Raw genomic sequence first — 22,856 nt, forward strand, 5'->3', positions numbered from 1 at the left:
GGCTCTCTTAACAGTTTTTTCCTAATAGTTGGAAATTAGAAGTTATCCAGACTTCTTTCAGCAGGAGAATGGTTAACATATTGTATGTAGTACTGTTCCTTCACACAGAGGAACACTGCTCAACAGTAAAAAGAAACTGACCACTGATAACAGGTAGCTACATGGATGGGTCTCATCAACACTATACTGAGCAAAGAAGCTAGACACAAAGGGATACTTACTGTGATGTCATTTATGTGGCATTCTAGAGTAGGCAAAACTAATTGACAGTTGAAGAAATTAGAACAGTAGTTGGGTGGGGAGGGAGGAAGGGTGGTGCAGGGAATCACTGGCAAGGGGCTTGAGGGCACCTTCTTGGGTGACAGAAATATTCTGTTTTTTTGGGTGGGTGCATGTTACATAGTTATATGCATTTGTCAATACACTGACGTGTATATCTGTAGTCTGTGAAATTCCCAGTACGTAATTCGACTTCATTTTTTTAAAAAAAGCACTGAGATACTATTTCTCAACTGTCCAACTGGCAAACATCCAAACGTTTTACATCATAATCTGTTGGGAAGTTGTGAGAAAATAAGGAATACAAAATACTTTAGCCCTTTGGAAGTATATGAATACACCTATTCATTTACCATTACTTCCAGGAATCTCATCCGAAAAATATACTGGCAAGAATATAAAAAAGACATTTACAAAAGGTTATTCATTTTAGTGCTGGTTGTAATAGCAAAGACTGGAAATAACCCAAATGTTCATTAATAGGGTACTGATTGAATAAATTGTAGTACATTTACATGATGAATTCTTTGCAACAGTAAAAAGAAATGAGCACTATCTGTATACTACTATGGAGTATATAAAGATACATTTTTAAGTAAAAAAAAGGCAGAGAAAAATGGGTATGGTATGCCACCATTTATCTGAGAAGGGGGTAAAGTATATGTACATATTTCCTTTTTTTAAAAAAAAAAAAACATAAGGAATTACTACAGAAGAGTTAATGATTTTCCGCAGGGAAGAAGGGAATAAGATTGAGGGAACAGAGACATATAAGCTGGAGTTGCTTGCATGTACTTGTTTTGTAGACATTATTTAGGAACTATGTAAATTGTTTTCATAATTACAAAATTTGAATTTTTTTTTAAAAAAATCACTAAATCTTGAAAATGAAATGAAACAAACCTGATTTTGGTTGCAAAACCACACTAAGAGGGACTGGTTTTGTCCAAGTGACATTAAAATAGTAATTTGACCATGTAACGCTAGTGGGATGGACACCAAGAACAAAAAGAACTACCAAAAAAAAAAGCCTTAAAACTGTCCTTCAGTAATCATATTAGTGGTAATTTTACGTAGATATCCAGCCACCGTTGTGGGTGATGTGGGATAACAGCAAAGGAGAAACTACATTGGTATTGTTGAGAAGTAGGATTTTTTCAGTGTGAGTGGAAAGATAAAGACTCGCTAGAGTAAAAAAAAAAAAAAAAATGGTGGATAAGGGTTTGTGGAAATCCTGCAGTGCTGAATTTGAATAGGAAATACTGTATGAACTTACGTTGTGTCTTAGCTCCGTCCATTGAAAGGGCTTAAAAATGACGATCACCCTGGTAGTAAGAAATGAAACTAGTGCCCAGACTGAGGTTTCTAAATACCTTGGTTAAAGGAAGGAGGCCTACATGAAGAAATGGCTGATTGCAGTTCCAAATCAGGATATGTACAAGATGAGCCTAGAACATCGTGTTACAGCAGAAAGACTATCAAAGACTGATAAAGCTGTGTCGGGAGAACAAAGAAGCCACCTTTAAGCTTTCTCAACTGGCCAAAATGGAACAGTGAGCATCAGTAAGGATTTAAATGCATTAAGTATGTTTAAATCCAAGAGTTCAAGATAATAATAAAAATAATAAAGCACAACCTTCCAGAGTTATCTTTTGTGGATGCTTGAGAACCAAGTTTTTTTAATGGTAATTAAAGTGGAGAAAATCAAGTATTTCTCCTATTTTATTTATACAAATTGAACTTTAGGGTAACTAAATAATTGATGTGGGGAATTTTATTGTATTTCAGCTACAAAGGAAGAAGGAATGTTTGCTTTGCATTGCCCATCACCTTTTTGCAGCCCCTCAATGAATGAATCTAGGCAAAGATCATGAAGGGGCCGAGAGGGGCAACCACGCATTCTGTAGCCTTGATAGAAGTACACAGCGTTGCCTAGGAAATAGTCATGGCCAAAAAAACTTCAAATCTCAATCTAATCAAGTGTCTAGCTCTCTTTACTGGTGTATGGAAATAACAGGGTCCAGAGAGACATTAAATTTCATCACGGGAAAGCCATCAGCAAAATCCAGTGGGAAACTGCAGGATAAACCACTCAGTTACTCAACAACAACCAAAATTAGAAGAGGGGGAACTGGTAGATTAAAACAAACTTAAAAGACGTATCAGTTAGTCTCAGTATGTGGACCCATTTGATACTGTGTTTTTCAAAGCACCTGCTATAACAGGCGCTTGACAAGTATCTCGTTGATTATGCATACACAGGGGTACGCGGTGCTTTCCCCACTAACTGCTCAAGTTGAAATCACATGTTGCTTTTTTCTATGTAGTTACAGATTACCAGCTCTAGCCTTTGTGATTAGGTACACACTAAAACAAATGAAATATAATTTGTTACTTATTACTGTTTTATTCTAATTTTACTGATGTGGTTGAAAGCTACAGATTTGATAGATTTTATTATCCTCATTCAAAGTCTCTGTTTTACAGGGTGATATGCTTTTAAGTACCAAAACTTAGTCTGTTATTGATTTCAGATAGCAGAACTTGTTGCGACTGAATTTTTTGACCAAGGAGACAGAGAGAGAAAAGAACTCAACATAGAGCCCACTGTAAGTATGAGACCTTGTTGGCAGGTATTACTCATATGTATTTTCTACTGTAGACTTCTTTTCATGTTTCTGTGAGATCTTAGGAAAGCAGTTTCTCATCATTTTTAAAACCTTTTTTCTTACTGGAAGAATTATACATGTTTGTTGTAGAAAACAAGCAAATAACAGAGAACAAAAAAGGACTCTGAGGCATCATGTCATACCTACTTTTGTAATTTGCTTTTCCCATTTAAATGTCTTTCTAACAGATGCCTTCTTATGTATCATTTATAATGGGTACATGAAATAGATGTAACCATAATTTACTGTTAGGTATAATGTTTACTGAGTTCACCATTACAAACAGCACTTGATAAACATCTATGTTGCTAAATGTTTGTGTGCCATTTTTCAGGATATTGTTAGGATAATTTCCCAGAATTGCTGTTCTGGGGTGCACAGATTTTAAAGAAATTTGATACATACTGCCTTTTTGCATAGAGTAGGGAATGTCAGATACCAGAAGAATATTCTTCTCAGACCATTGGAGAAGTTTTTCCTGGAAATGAAGCATAGAGTCTTTTCCTTCTTTTTTTTTTTTTTTCAATTCAGATGGACATTTATTGAGTCCATATGAAATGGGACATGGTTACGAGCTGCCCCTCCCCTGTGTACCATTCCCTCCACGCTGCTCTTCATCCTCAGCTGGGGATGTCCTGTCTCATTAGCCTTCTGCAATTATTTAGTCTCCTGTGATGTAGTAGTAGCTTCTTGAGGAGCTCAGAATCTTCTCAGAAAATGACGGGTAGCAGAGTGATGGTCACAGGTAATGGAAAACTTGTTTCATTTTAAACAAGCACTGAGACAGACTCTTTGCCTCCTGTGGAGATGCTGAGCTCATCTGGTGCACCAGTCAGGAGCTCCTGAGAATAAGCAGCAGTGACACCTGCGTAATCTTCACTCAAAACGCTCTGCGTGTGAATTGAGTTGTAATTAAGTGTGGCCTCAGTGGCTTCTTCCACAAGCTGAAGAGTGTTTGATTCCACATCATTAGACAATGTGAAAGCATGTGTGTTCTCCAAATACACGTCAGCAACGGACTCTAGGTCAGCAGTTGACTCTAGGTCAGCGATCAGTTCAGGGGCTCGTATGGGAAAGTCACAGCCGGCAAACAAGGGAGAGAGGGCCAGGGCCTTCCTGAGCATGGTGTGGTGTGAGGTGCAGGAGGCTCAAGAAGGCAAGGAGGCAGGTAGGCAGGTATCCGGCCTCCCTCAGCTCACCTAGCAATGCAGCTTTTTAGAGCCAACTTGCATTGTGTTCTTTATGTAAATGCGGATCCACGTGTCTGTTTCTGTGTTTTCAGGATCTAATGAACAGGGAGAAGAAAAACAAAATCCCAAGTATGCAAGTTGGATTCATAGATGCCATCTGCTTGCAACTGTATGAGGTATTTATTATGAAAACTACTAGACTTACTAAACTTTGACCATGTTATGAATTAAAATCTAAAATAAATTGAAGCAATTAACACCAGGAGATTATTTGCTTCTTAATCAAGAAACTGGAAGTAAAATTATCAGAATGATTTCTTTTGCCAAGGAATATGCTGTTTGTATTGACCAAGGAATATATTTTATATCTACTGTTTCTCAAAAACTTTAATGTATGTTGTATAACAACTGAGTGGTGCCTACTGTGTGGTAAATAAGCTCCAGCAAACTGATGCAGGAAATGCTAAGAAAACTCATGTCCCTCAAGGAGGTATAGTGTGCATATTCCGTGTTAGCATATTCTAAGTCTAAATAAGGAAAAAGAATTATGTAACTTTTTCTTATGTCATAGTGTGGCTTTACTATTGTTAAGAACATTTTTATAAGGATTAAAAGAAGGTGGAAGAATATTGCAGGTTCCCATTTCCATAGACCTGTTGGCTTGGGGTTGTTATTATTATTATTATTATTATATTATTATTATATTATTATTATTATTATTATTATTATTATTATTATTATTATTATTATTATTATTATTATTATTATTATTATTATTTGGGGGTTTTGGTAAAGATACTCTCCCTAAAACATCTAGTTTACTAGCTTAGATGTTTATGCCCCCAATACAGAAAGTAGATGCTGTCCTGGTCTTTAAAAGTTTAAACAGGACACTCTTAAGCTTTACTTATTTGGGAAAAAAACATCTATCATGGAGTTATCACAGACTGTCAAGACCAGAAGAAACCCTAGAAATCTTCTAACCCAGACATCTCACAGATCAGTCACTGGCTCTGCGACGTCCCTCTCCCAGGGAGAGGGAATGTCTGTCCCAGCCAAACAGGCAGGTAGTGGGAGAACTGCACTCAGAGACCAGTTCTTATGTGGATCTGGGGTTTTAGTCATCAAATGAATTTAATAAAGAAGCTGTGGCTGATGAGGGAAAAAAGAGGAGGAAAGGACAGGAAAGACAGCGGAAGAAAAAGGACAAAAGAACATCCGGTGTAGGTGTTATGCCTCTGCACCGCTGTCTCCTACCTTTCTTGGCGACCTGCTTTTCACTCCTGTGCAGAAGTGTGTTCAGAGGAGTGTCCCCAACACCCTTGGATCGCTCCTTCCTTCCAAAGCAGGTACTTTCCTTATGGTTTGGCCTAAGAGTTCCTTGGTTGCAGATACTAATGTCTCTCTTGATTTTTCTCCCCCCTATTCCTGTAAATATAGTCAAAATAACAATCAGATCACCCATTATAGCTTTCATCTTTCTACATTTCATATTTGTGCCAGGATTCATCTTCTTTGAATCTGCTGTTAAATTCTATGGATATAAATATGCATTTTTACTATTATTACAGAAGTCATTTGTTAGAGAAAGATTATAGATATGCATTTTACTTTTATTACAGAAGTAATATGTTGTAGAGAAAAATTAGAATACAGAGAAGCAAAAAGAAAATCACTTAAAATTCCACTTAACCACTGTTACCTCATTTTTGTGTATATACTGTATTTTTAGATGTTTTTCGTTTAAAAAAATTGCTTTGCAATCCATATTATACTGTATGTCTTTCTGTTTCAAATGTGTTTCTATGACATTTTTAACGGTTGCAAAATGTAATATTCCTAACCCTGTTGTTGGGTATTTAAGTCACTTCCAATGTTTGTCTATTACAAAGAAATTTGCAGTGAGCATTCTTGTAGCTAAATATTTAAGGCACTATAGTTGGTAAATAATAATGCCACATACAGTTATAAATTAATCTTTATTATTATAATCTTGGATAAAAATCTACTTAAGTACATTGTATAAAATCATTTTATAGAAAAACAAAAACTAAGCAGCTCTCAATGCAGTCACCACTCAGGGAGAGCCATCTGTACTACATAAAAGCAAAATGGATTATTTTCCTGCAAAGCGGATTCTGCACAGATCTGTCTCCCAGCTCAGCAGTGTCATTTTGGAATGTGTGCATTTGCTCTCTCTGTCTCAGCATGTATGCTTTGTCTATATAGTTTAAGAGAAATCACTCATAAGTGATCTGTGTGTATGTTCACACAGGTTGTGAAAACCCCAGCAGTGGTCTGCTCATGAAGTAAGGGTGCGACATGGCCCACTGGGACAGGCCTGCGGAGAGGGCTCATTCCTGGCTGCCTTCTGAGTCATTGACTTTCTTTTTCTTTCTTTAGGCCCTGACCCATGTGTCAGAGGACTGTTTCCCTTTGTTGGATGGCTGCAGAAAGAACAGGCAAAAATGGCAGGCTCTTGCAGAACAGCAGGAGAAGACGCTGATTAATGGGGAAAGCAGCCAGGCCAAGCGGAACTGAGTGGCCTGTTCACACAGAGTTGAAGTTTACAGACGGTGTATTCTGCAGTATGCCTAGTTTTGCTATACACTGTACTGTATTTGGTGTATACTCTGCCACTGCTGTATTTTTATTTTTGCACAACTTTTGACAGCATAGCATGAAATGTTTTTAGAGGACTCTTGCATATTTTCTGTATATTTGTTTTATGCCACTGAACTGAGATTATCAGTGACACCCACTCTTAGCACTTGGGTAACAGCACTATTTGTGATATTTTGTGTACTGCAAAGTACAAGCTGCATTCTTGCACTGAGATGGTTTTTGTTTGTTTGTTTTGCTTGGGGACTTTAAATAATTGGTTTTGTGTTTTCTGAATTACCAGTCTTTCAAGAATGTTTGGAATTTTTTCTTTCTCAAAAATAGGCTAGGAGCAAACTGAATATATTCTGTGACATTTAAAACCTTCACAGGATAGAGAAAAACATTGGCTGAGTGGATTTTAAGGGGAATGGGGTATATTTGTCGACAGTGTTTTACTTTAACAAAAAAAAAAAATTGAAACTCTGAAACAAATGGAAAGTACTGGAAGGCAATATTGTAAAGAAAAGCTAAAATTTAATTAATCTGCTTTTATTTTGTTAGAGAACAGGTGGGAGAGAAATTTCTCATTTCAGTGCAGTACATCTATCCAAAGGCTACCCATAAAGTTGCTTCAGTCTACCCTATCTGATGGAAAGCAGGGAAGACCGTGGGAGAAGACCCAGCACTGATTTTTCTACTTTACTGAGGGACGAGTGTGATCCAGAGATGGAACGGCCAAGGCTGTCTGGCAGTGAAGTAAACGTTCTGCTGGAGGACACTTCTGAGAGTCAGTGAGTGTTTTGAACACTGAATTTCCTTTTAAAATAACTTCCTTATGTTCACCTTATAAGCCATACTTTGTACGTTAACATCTTAAAACTCAAGAGAAAAGCAAGAAAAAGTGATCGTGGGAGCACTGGCTTGCAGCGAAATATGACTATGTAGGATAACAGGGTACAAAATGAATCTCTTTTTTTCTCTCTCTGTTAAATGGAGTATAGAGAAAAGTTTTAATTGTATAAACAGCAAAGGGCTATCCTTGATATTGGGGTCAAAAATTAAACTGAGGGAGCAATATGGTAAGAAATCTTAAGCCTGAGAAAAGCTTAGCAGGATTGAGTTTGTGATTGAGAAACTGCCATATTTTGGTTTACAGGACTAGTCAACCCAGAATCACAGAAGTTTGGGTAAACACCCTAAACACTGGTCCTGAGCTTGTAGTTAGTTGGTGGTGCCTACTTCTCTTAGCTTATTTTAGTACATTTAGAAAATGTTAACATTTTCTCAGAACTTGAGCCCATGTAAGTGTATTGCCATTGTACATGTGTGCCCCTAAAAGCACTTTTCTTCCATACTGGACAAGTGGATAATGAATTGAGCACCTGGTTCAGGAAAAGCAAATCTGCTCCAAATATGCGGTACTGTTTGGACTCGGGGAAGAGTAGGAAGAGAGGTATTTATTTGGTCTGTTAAACCCTTTCCCTACCATCTAAAAAAGTTTCTAAGTCTCTATCACTAGTTTGGATAGAAAATCTCTTAGGGATATGGTAATACAGTATCTTGAAGACTTTTCACTAAAACGTTGTTTTCCGTTCATATCCTTTTTTCCCCCTAAACTGCCTAAAATTCAACATATTCATTAAGTTTTTAAAATTATGTGCGTGTGTATGTATCTTGACATAAAGTGGCTTTATTCTTGCCGTTCAGGTTAAAAAAAAAAAAGCAAAGCAAATTGTATTGCCATTACTTTGTAGTGGTAAAGGCTAGCCTAGAAGGTTCTCAACTGTTTAATGTTACATGTATTATTATTGTTGTTGTAACACTTGCATTTTTAGGATGTTATTCTGTTTTTATTTTCTGTCATACACATGAGATCTGTAAGGTTGCCTCTTGGTGGCACTGGTGTGTAATCTACACAGGTTGTCGCTAAAATAATGTATCTACGTATTGGTATACACCTACGCATGCAGACATAATTCCCTAGTGTAGAAAAATTGTTTTAAGAATAGCAGTCTTTAATAACCTATCTTTTTGTCATACACATTGTGATTTAGCCGTTATGCTAAAATCTGTAGTCAAATACTTTAGTAGTTTGTCTACAGCCCTCTAATATATGTCACTGAGATTTTTTAAAGACATAGTAGACTATGTCTGGAGGATTTGTATGTGTGTCATTTTAATAATCAAGAAGATATATTTAGGTTAGAAATTGTTTGGTTTACCTTTAGATAATGGTTTATTTTACTTTACTAGTTTAGAAATTGAAAGAGGTTAGGCCATGCCATGCCATGCCTATTTTATTTTATTTTGGGATATTTTAGATCATACAGAAGAAGAGTGCTTTTTTAGAACTGGTTAGTCGGTTCAAATAATTTTTAATTTTTAGGAAAATCATTCCATACATGGGTATATATCTGGTACCTGGGCACAAACTTTGTTCTTATGTGAATATTTCCTTTCCAGTATCTTTTCAAGTTGTTAAAATATATACATGTAGTCTTCCCTCACCCTGCTGTGTATTACCTGTAACTAGCAAGAAGCTGTTCTTTTTCTAGATTAGTTTGTTTGGTTTTGTTATAGCTGAATAACATGATACCATTTCATTTCAATTTTCAGCCCCCAAAGTCCCCACTATTTTACTAAGTTGTAAGAAGACGTCTATAAAATTCCTGGCCCTATACTTCCCATAGGATTGCGTGTTGCCGGTCACTATCCTGTGGGAACTTCTGTAAATCTCTTAACTTCTGTGGGCGTGAACAAGTTGCGCTATTAAAGGAGTTATGTTCAGGCTAAGCCTTGTCTCCAAGGAGGATGTCACAGAAGGTAGCTACTGTGTAAGCCCAAACGGGCCCTGGAGGCCACTGTCAGAAATGGGCTTTCAGGCCACAGAGCACACCATCTAATCCCATGCGTCATTTCCTACGCTGCGTTTCCAAGACTGAAAAAAGACAGTACATTTATTTGGCTTCTCATGCCGATCACTAGCGAGTGTGAGATTTAGAGCTCTTTGAGCGCCTCACCTCAAGGTACAAACGCTGGACGACAATGTTGTCACCACTAATCTCTTTACTACGAAAAATAGTTTCCTTCAATAGAAGTAATGGAGATAAGAAAGTGTATGAAAATATACTGGAAATATTGGATTGTGGGAGGAAACCCATCACAGATATATTCTTGCCTAGCAGTAAAGTGCCTTTATTTTCAGCATAGAGCACAAATGTTAGACCTACTCCAATTTGATTTTCGATTTTCCTGTGTTTTTCACCAGATTGTATTCCTAAAACTTTATGGGCCATCACAAGCAATGCTGTTTTGTTTCATTTAGTTTTTTGTTTTGTTTCACAAGATTGATTTAAGTTGAGAGAGGCGAAAGTGTAACTGCTCTCCTCTCCGGGGAGCAACTGTAGCTAAAATGAAGTGATTTAACATAACTGTTCAGTATCAGACATGGCTCAATCCACCTATTATTGAGTTCCTGCCACATGTCAGGCACTGTGCTCCACATGCGGAGACAGAGCAGTGACCTTGCCGAGCTCACAGTCTTTGCAGGGATTGTTGGATAAGAGACCAGCTTCTGATCCTGCAGATTTAACGTGAAAACATAGGGTACATCTGTCACTTCTGTTTTCATCTATAACATATGTATTACACAGTTTTCCAAGGACTTTCTTTACCTGGAACTTACTAAGAATCGTCAGTGAACATCCTGTCTTCTTGCAAGTATGAATCACTTAGCCTGCTGCTAGCTTAAAGAACACCTCATGTAAGTAAGGAGTCATATATTCCACTACATAGATTATTTTTCCATATGCTAGCCAGGTAGAGATTACTCAGAGTTCTCCTGGACTGGTAAATTGTGCACAGTTTTGGACCCCTTCTGCTCCACCACAGGGAGCGAGGAAGAAAGTATTAAAGCTCACTTTGCCCTTCCATAAGCTTCTCAAAAGCCTGTGTAAACATGTCTTAATAAATGTTGAAAACCATGTATATAGTTGAAAATATAAATTTCTATTACAGTTTAAGAAAAGAAAACCTTAAGAATCTTCACTAGCCACTGTTAATATCTATTTGTATTCTTATACCTTTTCAATACATTTGAACAAATATATAGTTTCTGGCACTATTTTTGTACTAGGATAAAGGAGTTAACTATGTATATTATGTTTAGCTCTTAAGTCATTTTAAATAATTGTGAATGTTGATTTCCTGTCTTTCCTTCTCCCCCACCACGAGAACTGTTTCAGATGACTCTTCTGTGACAAAATCACTTTAAAGGTACACTTACCCACCTGTGATCCCTATAATGCCAAGCGATGGTCAGGGTGGTTTTCCATTGTGCAGACTCTTCACTTGTCAGTTGTTTCCTCATTTTGCCGTGCTTTGTAAAAATAAAAAGAATGAACAAGCAGGTGGAGTGTTGTGTGATTATTATGGGACTTTGCATTTTAGGTGGGGAGAATGGGCCCAATAGTTTGAGAGACTTTAATCAAGCTAATCTTTGGTCCCACAAGCTGGAAAAAAAAAATGTGGTTTAATGAACTCCCTTCCTTAGCCTAGACACTTCTCAGTAATACTATTTTTATTAATATCCTTTGCTACCGGTTTGGGGGCAACATTCTCCATACACCCCACCACTTCCAAGTCCCTAACAGCTCTATGGAGGGTGGTTATTACCATCCTCATGTTGCATGAGGAGCTAAGGCTTAAGAATTAAATACCTGCCAAATGGCATGGAGCTGGATTCCAGCCCAGATCTGTCTAGTTTCAAAGCAGGTTATTTATTCTACTTAGCCCCCTTTTTGAATTTTAATTGTAAGAAGTCCCAAGTCCATTCTTGGTGGATCAACTGGTCTACCTAAAAGCACTGGAGACAAGATTTCCCACACCCAGCAGATTTGGTTTTGAGATTTTAAAGTTAACATTCCTTTAGTTCATCTGGTAATAGCTAATGCCATGCTTTCAGAATCCCAGGTACCACTGTGCTTCAGTGCTGCTAGTCTAGAGGCGTGGAGGTATAATTCACTGCAGGATTAATGATTCATTTTGTAGTTCTGCCACTGGGCAAGCCCCCTTCGTGTGGAGCTACATCTAGGCTATGCCGAGTTCACAAAGCTAAAGGCAAAAATAAAATGAAAGCTCACATAAACAATATTTTAGACTTTCTGACCACTAGAGAGCGCCACAGTTTCAGTTGTAGTTAAAGAAATAACCCTTACTGGATATTAACAATGAATAAAACTGTTATTTAAAAAAAAAAATTTACTAGCTAAAGAAAAACAAATGGAAAAAAAAAAATCAGTGGAGAATTAAGACTTGCTTACCACCATTTGTCCAGTTTAAGATTCTTCCCAAATAACTGATCATCTCAAGTCTTTCTGATTCTCAACATTCCATCCACTGAGACATCATCCCTACTTGTATCAAAGGAAAGCATCTGACAACTTTTTTGAACGCACATTCTTGCTATTAGCTGTGCTGCCTTCTCAGCAAGCAAGGATATATTTATATATTTATATACATACATACGTGATACATGCAAATGTCAAAGATTTTCTGTTTTTAAGGCACATAACAAACAAAAAACACTTTGAACTTGCAGAGAATATCCTCTGACTTTAAGCTATATTCAGCTTCCGCAGGAAAAAATCTGTTTCCAGGTCACAACCCATTTTTTTCAAAATAAAAATCCACAAAAATTATGCCTGGAATCAAAATAATTATTTGAATCAAAAGAAATCTGACTAATTAAATGGCATGCATGATTGTTCTCTTTGGCTTGCCTCATTTTAAGTATATGAGCATGCATTTTGTGTGTGTGTGAAATATACAGGAAAAAAGATGATTCAATCATCGGATGGCAATCCCAATAGCATGTTTTAGAATTCCTCTTTCTAACTGGAATTTAAGACACAAGTTTGTATGGCTAAGGGGGGGAGAGAAGATGGAACATGAACTATCAGAATAGCTTCCAACTTTAAGATCCCCTAAGTCAATCACTTTAGAGCCACATTTCACTTCCTATCACTGTATCCCTTACCCAACAGGGCTGATTTTTAGACTTTATACAACACCAATCCATCATATCCATCATAAGACACAAGCTTTCCCGTTCACCAACCAGCTCTCTGAAAGTCAAGAGTTCTCTATCTGGCTGATGTACCCAGACCAAGGAGGAAAAGCATAAAACATGGTCAACAACCGCCTCAGCTACAGTTGCTCTCACTCTCCAGGAAAGCCAATAGAAGCAGATACTAAGGGTGCTTTGCTGAGTCTGTGAAAGTAAGTAGTGCACTTCTTTGGGGAGTGTATGAAGGCAGGACTGTGTCCTATTGTTATTTCCTCTGTTTCCTGTAACGTCCGCTTCTCTTTTTCTATGTTGTCTCCAATCCCTAGGCCTTCAAACATACTTGATTCTTCCCTGCGCTAAGAACACCAACCTGAATCACACAGCCCTCCCACCAGCACCTCTGCCTTCTGTCTTGTGCTTTGAAGGTATTCAAGAAATACTGAGTGAAAGAATAGATTTCCATCCTCTCTCACTTGACATAAAATTAAATTTTTTATAAAGAAAGGAAAAAGAAATTTCAGTAAAGGGCAATAGAAAAATCAATACAGCATTTTAGAAATTTTCAGTTGGACAAGAGCTGAATTTTAAGATGGAAAAAAAACTGAATAAAACAATTGGGAAAAAGATACTTGTTTTCTATTGTATATAAATTTGTTACCAGGCTTTCATTAATAAATTTGATAACCACTGGTGGAGTTACTCCCAGTGGGAGTTTTACTGTATTGCTGGGAGCCAAGGAAAATTCATAAAGGCTAGAGGCCAATAATCTTGTGGAGAAGACAAGATTTACATTTAAAAATAAAAACAAAAGTCAACAGAAGGTATTTATTCATTCATTCATAAATGCGTGATTGTCTCCTAAGTGTCAGGCTGGGCTAAACTAACAGGCATGGTCTCACAAAGCATCTAGTCTGGCAGAGGCTACACATAAGGGCAAATAGACAACCTTTGTGCACTGATGGTGGGAGTGGAGGCTCACAGAGGCTCCTTAAGGATGTGACACCTGGTTTAGATGAAAAGGAAGAAGAGTATTCTAGGCAGAAGAAACGTGTGAAGACCTAGAAGTAGCAAACTTGAGAACTTGAAAGCCTTCCCACTTCTTATTTAAATACTTGTAAATTTTATACTTTTAAATGATGATGATTAAAAATATATTTATAACGTATAAATATTGTATTTAAATACTTGTAAGTGTTGTATAAAATAAAAAATCCTTTTTTTCATTGAAGTATAGTTAATTTACAATATTATGTTAGTTTCAGGTGTACAACATGATGATTCAATATTTTTATAGATTATGCTCCAGCAAACATCCTTTAAATGTATATTTGAGCTCTTAAAATAAGAGAAATCCCAGAGGCCAAAACAAAGCTAATTAAAAACCCAGTCAGTAAGCATGTGAGCTGACGCTGTATCAGACTCGGGAATATTTACAGATCTATATCAAGAAGGAAACATGGTCATGAGATCCAGGGAAGCATTTGGGGAATAGCCCTCCAAGTAAGGCTGAAAACTCTGAACAGCTATGCTCTCAACATGTGGAAAGGGAGGGAAATCCATTCAGCGACACAGAACTAAAGAAGCATGCCAGTCAATCTGGGCTCTGGTTAAAAAAAAAACCACAACATTGAGTCTATCCTCATATTAACACAGATTTGGGGTCTGAATATGATGCAAGACCACACAAGTTGAATAGTAAGCACCAAAAGAAGTCTCAGGAAGGTAACATCCCCGGACACCTGGCAAAAGCAAAGGCAAAATGTCTTTGGAAGAGCACAACCTCAAATAGGCCCATAAAATTTCCATAGAAATTACTAATCCACACCACTAAAGACAAATTCATAATTCATAACTGCAGTCCACAGAAGACAATAATTCACAGGGCACGAAGTCAGTGCCACAGGACCGTAGGATCCGATCCCGGAGATCTCTATCAACAGAACTCTTTGATAGAAGCTGCTGGGAAGAATCATTGACTCCTTACTCTTGTGTTTCCAAATGAAGGAACACCCCTAAAATGATACTCTTGGCCTCTTGTTCCACCCTTGACTCAACCCAGTCAGATACCTGACTGGAGGGTGACAGCCATCAGTCCACAGTCCTTAAATGGGTGCAGTTAATCTAATAAAAAGCAGTAAACACTGGGGATTTGCTTATTTTCCTTATCTTCCTACCCTGATTGAGTGCAAGCTGGAAATCCTGGGTCAGGGTGTTGGGTATGTGGGCTGTCCCTGCTGAGGGCTGGGGGCTGAGGCAGGGAGTGTTGGTAACCCATCTGACAGAGCATGTTTTCCAAGCAGGACTTATTCAGGGGCCCACCCACCTCCACAAAGCTCCACACCAGCCAGCATCACACAGTGTTCCTGGAGTGCTCTGCCTACCTCCCTAGGGCTTTCTAGGCTTGCCCTGCAATACCAATAGGCTTTTTCCAATGTCCTCTCTTGGTTCTGATCAATGAAGTAAACTGGTGCTTTCCTGGGTCTGTTGTAAGCTGTGCTGTTCGAGAGACAGAACGTACAAATAAGAACATCTTCCGCCCCTCTCCTTCCCGCTGGTGGATGCACAGAAGGCAGGAGTAAAGTCAATATTCACTCATCTCATAAGAGGTCCCATTTTAGGAATGCCATGAATTCACTAAAGAATTCAAGAGAAGCATGGTTGGAAGATACGTTGTTCTGTTTTGTATTACAAAATTTTGAAAAGTAAATTCCACATGACCAGAAATTATTGTTCATTCTTTTTTCTGTCTATTCTGTTTAAGACCTGCATTTGTGATCATCATCAGTGAAGCACACTAGCGGACTCTGAGTCACTGGGAGCACGTATTCACAGGCAGCACAACGGAGGAGGCAGCATCATGTGTAATCATGTAACGAACATGAGTAAATGGTATTAGGGAACTACAGAGGCCAGAAGATCGGATTATTTTCATACAAACAGGTTCTGAAGTCTATAACAGAGTGACTGTTTTTGCTCTCAGTGGGAGCAACAAAAATAGAGATGAAGAACACATCTGACAGTAAAAAACACAAGCAAGTGGTCCCTGAACTTTAACACTACCAATATGAATTGATTTTCACATGGACAATGAAATATGAAAATATCTCTCCTCTACTCAATTGTCTAAATTTTCATTGAAAAAACAATTGTTATTAGTTTCCTAATGCTGCTGTAGCAAATTACCACAAATGTACTGACTTAACACAAATGTATTATCTTACGGTTCAGGAGATCAAAAGTCAAAAATGTGTCAGCAAGGCTGCAGTCCTTCCAGAGGCCATTCCCCAGCCTTTCTGAGCTTTCAGAGGCTGCCTGTGCTGCTTAGATTGTGGCCTCGTCTTCCATCTTCAAAGCCAACAGCAGAGCATGTGCAGAGCACTCTCCCTCTCACAGTCACATACACACACACACACAACACCCTTCTGCTTCCATCCTCACATTTCCTTCTCTAACACTCTCTCCCTCCTAAAAGGACTCTTGTGATTGCATTTGGCCCACACAGATAATCCAGGATGATCTTCCTATCTCAAAATGCTTAACAATCAGATGTGCAAAGCTCCTTTAGCCATAAAAGTAACATATTCACAGGTTCCAGGGACGAGGATACGAACATCTTTGGGGGCCAGTATTCCCTCTAACACAGCAACTCTCACATGGGCTCATGAATTATGTGATACATTTGTGTGTGTGTGTGTGTGTGTGTGTGTATGTGTGTGTGTTAATAGGCTAGTTTTTAGAGCAGTTTTGAGTTGGAAGAGGATCAGCCAAAATGGAAGAACAGAAAGACCCTGAGCTCACCTCCTCTCACAAGCTCACCAAAATCATAACTATCTACAGCATTACCATCAAGTGTCATACCTTGGGGTGGGCGACCTATGAACTGGAGAGTATGCAGAGGTTCTCCCACAGGAGTGAGACTTCTGAGCCCCACATCAGGCTCCCCAGTCTGGGGATCCTGCAGCGAGAAGATGAGCACCTAGGGCATTTGGCTTTGAAGGCCAGCAGGGCTTAATTTCAGGAGCCCCACAGGACTGGGATAAACAGAGACTTCACTCTTAAAAGGTGCGTACAAAATCACACACGCACCAGGACCCAGGGCACACGCAGTAACTTGATGACAGCCTGGACCAGACATACCTGCTGGCCTCAGAGAGCATCCCAGAGAGGCAGAAGGCAGCTGCAGCTCATCCTGGAGACACAGATACTGGCGGCAGCCATATTTAGGAACTCATGCTACCGTGTGGGCGCTCCTGTGGTGGCTACCATCTTGGGATCCTTCCTCTAGCTTGTGAGTGCCAAGACCTGGCCTCACCCAACAGCCTGCAGGCCCAGCGCTGGGAGGCCTCAAGCCAAACAACTAACTGGATGGGGACATAGGCCCGCACATCACCAGACAGGCTGCCAAAAGACTTCCTGAGACCACAGTCACCTCTAGATATGTCTCACCAGAGGGCCAGGACCCAGCTCCACCCACCAGTGTGGAGGTACTGGCCCTGCCCTCAAGGGAGCCTGCAGTAGCCTCCAGACCAGCCTCCCCCACCAGGCAACAGACACCAGATGTAAGAAAACCACAATGCTGCAGCCTGCAGACCCAATCCGCCCACAGAAGGCCAGACAGCACCCTGGGACCAGCTGGGCCCTGGCTCTGCCCTCTAGCAGGCCAACGCAAGCTTCAGGACATCACGGACCCCATACCCAACTGTGTCAGGAGCCACCCTCCACCACTAGCCATCTGACACCAGTTCTGGGATCCCTGGACCCTGTAGCCAGTTTCCGGGACCCAGCACTAACCCCACCAGTGAGCAGACAAAAGCTCCAGAGTCTTCTGGAGTCTAACTGGGCCCACCAGTGAGCCAGCACTAACCCTGAGGCCTCTAGGGTTCTGCAGCAGCCACCTTGTGACCAGACCCCGCTAACTAGCAGTTAGCGCATCCACACAAGGCAGGGCCTGACAACAAACCGGGCTAGGGGCTTACCAAGCCTACCAGACCAACCACACAGTCTGCCACAACAGAAGGACCCATGCAGCCCTCTTAGGGGGAACCTCTAGAGCACAGAGCTTGGGTGACGACAGGAGAGTGCACTGCCGGGACACAGAGGACATCTCCTACAGAAAGCCACTTCTCCACTTCTCCAAGGTCAAGAAACATAATTAACCTACTACCTGTATAAAAAACAAGCAGAAACTTAGAAAAAATGAGGTGGCAATGGAACATGTTCCAGATGAAGGAACAAGATAAAACCTCTGAAGAAGTAAGTGAAGTGGAGATAGGCAATCTACCTGAGAAAGAGTTGAGAGTAATGATCCCAAAGATGATCAAAGAATTCAGGAGAAGAATGGATGCACAGAGCAAGAAGTTTTTAACAAACAGAATTTGTAAAGAACAACCAAACAAAGATGAAGAATACAATAACTGAAATGAAAAATACACTAGGAGGAATCAACAGTAGACTAAATGATACAGAGGAATGGATCAGTGAGCTGGAAGACAGAGTAGTGGAAATCACTGCCTCTGAACAGAAAAAAGAAAACAGAATGAAAAGAAATGAGGACAGTTTAAGAGACCTCTGGGACAACATCAAGCATAATAATTCCACATTATAGGGATCCCAGAAGGAGAAGAGAGAGAAATATATGTGAACATATGAGAACATATGTGAAGACACAATAGCTAGAAACTTCCCTGACTTGGGAAAAGAAACAGTTACCGAAGTCCAGAAAGTGCAGAATCCCACACAGGATTAATCCAAAGAGGAACACACCAAGACACATTGTAATTTAAATCATAAAAATTAAAGATACAGAGAGTATATTAAAAGCAGCAAGGAAAAATCAGTAAATAACATACAAGGGAATTCCTATAAAGCTATCAGTTGATTTTTCAGCAGACACTCTGCAAGCCAGAAGGGAGTGGCATGATATATTTAAAGTGATGAAAGGGGAAAACCTACAACCAAGAATTCTCTGCCCAGCGAGGCTCTCCTTCAGACCTGATGGAGAAATCAAAAGCATTATGGACAAGCAAAAGCTGAAAGAGTTCAGAACTGCCAAAACAGCTATACAATTAATGTTAAAGAAACTTCCCTAGATTTTTCAAAAAGAAAAAGGCCACAACTAGAAACAAGAAAATTACGAAATGAAAATGCTCACTGGTAAAGGCAAACATACAGTAAAGGTAGAAAACTATCCACACACAAAGCTAGCAGGGAGGTTAAAAGACAAAAGTAGTGAAATCATCTATATCCACAGGAAGCAGTTAAGGGCTACACAAAACAATTACACGTAAAATATGGTATCAAAGACAGTAATAGTGAGAAGAGGAGAGTACAAGTGAAGGGTTTTTTAAATGCCTTTGAAATTAAGAGACCAGCAACTTAAAAAATCATGTATATGTATAGACTGCTATACAAAAACTTCATGGTAACCACAAACCAAAAATCTACAATAGATATACACACAAAAAAGAAAAAGGAATCCAAACATAACACTAATGCTGGTGATCAAATCACAAGAGAAGAGGGAAAAAAAGAAAAGAAAAAAAGACCTACAAAAACAAATACAAAACAATTAACAAAATGACAATAATAACATACATCTCAATAATTACTTTAAATGTAAATGGATCAAATGATTCAACCGAAAGACAGAGTGGCCAAATGGATACAAAAACAAGAGTCATATATGTGCTGCTTTCAAGAGACTACCTTCCAGTCTTTGTTCTTTGAAAAGATAAACAAAATTGATAAACCTTTAGCCAGACTCAAGAAAAAAAGAGAGAAGACCCAAAATCAAAAATGATAAAACAGTTACAATTGACATCACAGAAATACAAAGGATCATAAGAGACTGCTGTGAACAACTATATGCTAATAAAGTGGACAACATAGAAGAAATGTATGTCAGAAAGGTACAATATCCCAACACTGAATCAGGAAGAAATAGAAAATTTGAACAGACCAATTACCAGTAATGAAATTGAATCAGTAATTTAAAAATTCCAACAAATAAGAGTCCAGTATCAGATGGCTTCACTGATGAATTCCACCAAACATCCAGAGAAGACTTAACACCTATCCTTCTCAAACCATTCCAAAAAACTGCAGATAAAGAAACTTCTGAACTCATTCTATGAGGCCAGAATCACCCTGATACCAAAACCGGAGATATCACAAAAAAATAAAATTACAGGCCAATATCACTGATAAACACAGATGCAAAAATCCTCAACAATTTATTAGCAAACCAAATCTAACAGTACATTAAAAGAATTACATACCATGATCAAGTGGGATTAATCCCAGGGATGCACATATTTTTCAATATCTGCAAATCAATCAATGTGAAAAACCACATTAACAAATTGAAGAATAAAAATCATATGATCATCTCAAAAGATGCAGAAAAAGCTTTTGATAAAATTCAACATCCTTTTATGATATAAAAAAAAAAAAAACTCTCCAGAAAGTGGACAAAGAGGGAACAGATCTCAACATAATAAAGGCCATATATGGCAAACCCATTGCTAACATTATACTCAATGGTGAGAGGCTGAAAGCATTTCCTCCAAGATCAGGAACAAGACAAGGATGCCTATTCTCACCACTTTTATTCAATATAGCTTTGGAAGTCCTAGCCACAGCAATCAGAAAAGAAAAAGAAATAAAATGAATCGAAATGGGCAAGGAAGAAGTAAAACTGTCACTGGCTGCAGATGACATGATACTATACACAGAAAATCTTAAAGATGCCACCGGAAGACCTCTAGAGCTCAACAATGAATTTAATAAAGTTGCAGGATACAAAATTAATAGAAGTTTGTTGCATTTCTATACACTGACAACAAACTATCAGAGAAAGAAATTAAGGAAACAATCCATTTATCATATCAATCCATTTATCCTAGAATAAAATACCTAGGAATAAACCTACCTAAGGAGACAAAAGAACTGTACTTAGAAAACAGTAAGACACTGATGAAGAAATAGAAGATGACACAAACAGATGGAATGATATACCATTTTCTTGGATTAGGAGAATCAATATTGTTAAAATGCCCACAGTACCCAAGGCAATATACAGGGTCAAAATACCAATGGTATTTTTCACAGAACTAAAATAATTTTTAAATTTGTATGGATTCACAAAGGACCCTGAATAGCCAAAGCAATCTTAAGAAGAACAGAGCTAGAGGAATCAAGTTCCCTGACTTCAGACTATACTACAAAGCTACAGTAATCAAAACAGTATGATACTAGCACAAAAACAGACATACAGATGAATGGAACAAGATAGAAAGTCCAGAAATAAACCCACACACTTATGGTCAATTAATCTATGACAAAGGAGGCAAGAATATAAAATGGAGAAAAGACAGTCTCTTCAGTAAGTCATTCTGGGAAAATTGGACAGCTACGTGTAAAAGAATGAAATTGGAGCATTCTCTAATACTATATATAAAAGTAAACTCAAAATGTATATATATGTGTACGTATACATATATATACACATGTGTACACATATATGTACACACACACATACATACATACACACAATGGAATATTACTCAGCCATAAAAAAGAAAGAAACAATGTCATTTGCAGCAACATGGATGGACCTAGAGATTATCATATTAAGTAAGTTAGTCAGAGAAAGACAAATATCATATGATATCACTTATATGTGGAATCTTAAAAAAAGATACAAAGTCTATTTACAAACTAAAAACAGACTCACAGACTTGGAAAACAAATGATGGTTATCAAAGGGGAAGTGCAGGGGAGGGATAAATTAGGAACTTAGGACTAACATATTATTATATATAAAATAAACAACAAGGACCTATAGCACAGGGAACTATACTCAACTTCTTGTAAAAACATATAATGGAAAAGAATCTGAAAAGAAAAAATATATACATATGTATATATGTAACTGAATCATTTTACTGTATACCTGAAACTAATATTGTACATAAACAACACTTCAATAAAAAATAAAATTAAAAGACAAAACACTTAGTAGGGTATATAAAATGCAATCAGGCAAAAGAAGTGGTTGCATTAAAAAAGGTTAATGGAAAAAACACTATGGGATTGGGACAAAAACAGACACAGATTAATAGAACAGGATAGAGAGTGTAGAAATAAATCCATGCACTTATGGTCAATCAATCTATAACAAAGGAGGCAAGAATATAAAATTGCTGGGAAAATTGGACAGCTACATGTAAAAAAAAAAATGAAATTAGAACATTCTCTAACACCATATACAAAAGTAAATTCAAAATGGATTAAAGACCTAAATATTTAATACTGGACACTATAAAACTTCTAGATGAAAACATAGGCAGAACACTCTCTGACAAATTGCAGAGATATTTTTTGGATCCATCTCCTAAAGCAAAGGAAATAAAAGCAAAAATAAACAAATGGGAACTAATTAAACTTAAAAGCTTTTGCACAGTTAAAGGAAACCATCAACACAAAGAAAAGATAACCTACTGAAAGGGAGAAAATATGTGCAAATGATATGACTGATAATGGATTAATATTTAATATACATGTAAGTAGTTTATAAAACTCAACATCAAAAAAACAAACAACCCAATTAAAAAATGAGCAAAAGACCTGAATAGACTTTTTTCCAAAGAGGAAATGCAGATGGCCAAAAGGGACATGAAAAGACATTCAACATTGCTAATTATCACGGAAATGTAAATTAAAACCAAGATGAGATATCACTTCACACCTGTCAGAAGGGCCATCAAGAAGAACACAAATAAGAAATGTTCATGACAATATGGAGAAGAGGAAGCACTTGTACACCATTGGTGGGAATGTAAATTGGTGCAGCCACCGTGGAAAACAGTGTGGAGGTTTCTCTAAAAACCCAAAATAGTACCATATGATTCAGCAATTCCACTCCTTGGTATGTAACTAGAAAAAAACAAAAATACCAATTTGAAAAGATGCATGTACCCCAATGTTCATAGCATTATTATTTACAACAGCCAAGCTATGGAAGCAACCTAAGTGTCCATCAACAGA

General features: G+C 38.0%; 1 protein-coding gene and 1 long non-coding RNA gene across 5 annotated transcripts in view; one reads left to right on the plus strand and one right to left on the minus strand.

The window, feature by feature from the left end:
• Positions 1-11,150, plus strand: part of PDE5A (phosphodiesterase 5A) — a 127,780-nt gene extending 116,630 nt beyond the window's left edge. For all 4 annotated transcript variants that reach the window (XM_045514983.2, XM_010952599.3, XM_010952604.3 and 1 more), the window contains exons 19-21: positions 2,814-2,888; positions 4,231-4,314; positions 6,542-11,150. In XM_045514983.2, the coding sequence (XP_045370939.1) occupies positions 2,814-2,888; positions 4,231-4,314; positions 6,542-6,679 (297 nt within the window). In that variant the 3' untranslated portion in view covers positions 6,680-11,150. The remainder of the gene's footprint in view (positions 1-2,813; positions 2,889-4,230; positions 4,315-6,541) is intronic.
• The window catches only part of LOC123616191 (uncharacterized), a 53,626-nt gene continuing 34,223 nt past the window's right edge, over positions 3,454-22,856 (minus strand). The window contains exons 3-5 of the long non-coding RNA XR_012499180.1: positions 11,032-11,120; positions 5,396-5,566; positions 3,454-4,233 (exon numbers count right to left, since the gene is read on the minus strand). This is a non-coding gene — a long non-coding RNA (uncharacterized LOC123616191). The remainder of the gene's footprint in view (positions 4,234-5,395; positions 5,567-11,031; positions 11,121-22,856) is intronic.

The sequence above is a fragment of the Camelus bactrianus genome, chromosome 2 (genome assembly GCF_048773025.1).
Source record: "Camelus bactrianus isolate YW-2024 breed Bactrian camel chromosome 2, ASM4877302v1, whole genome shotgun sequence".
Classification (NCBI taxonomy): domain Eukaryota; kingdom Metazoa; phylum Chordata; class Mammalia; order Artiodactyla; family Camelidae; genus Camelus; species Camelus bactrianus.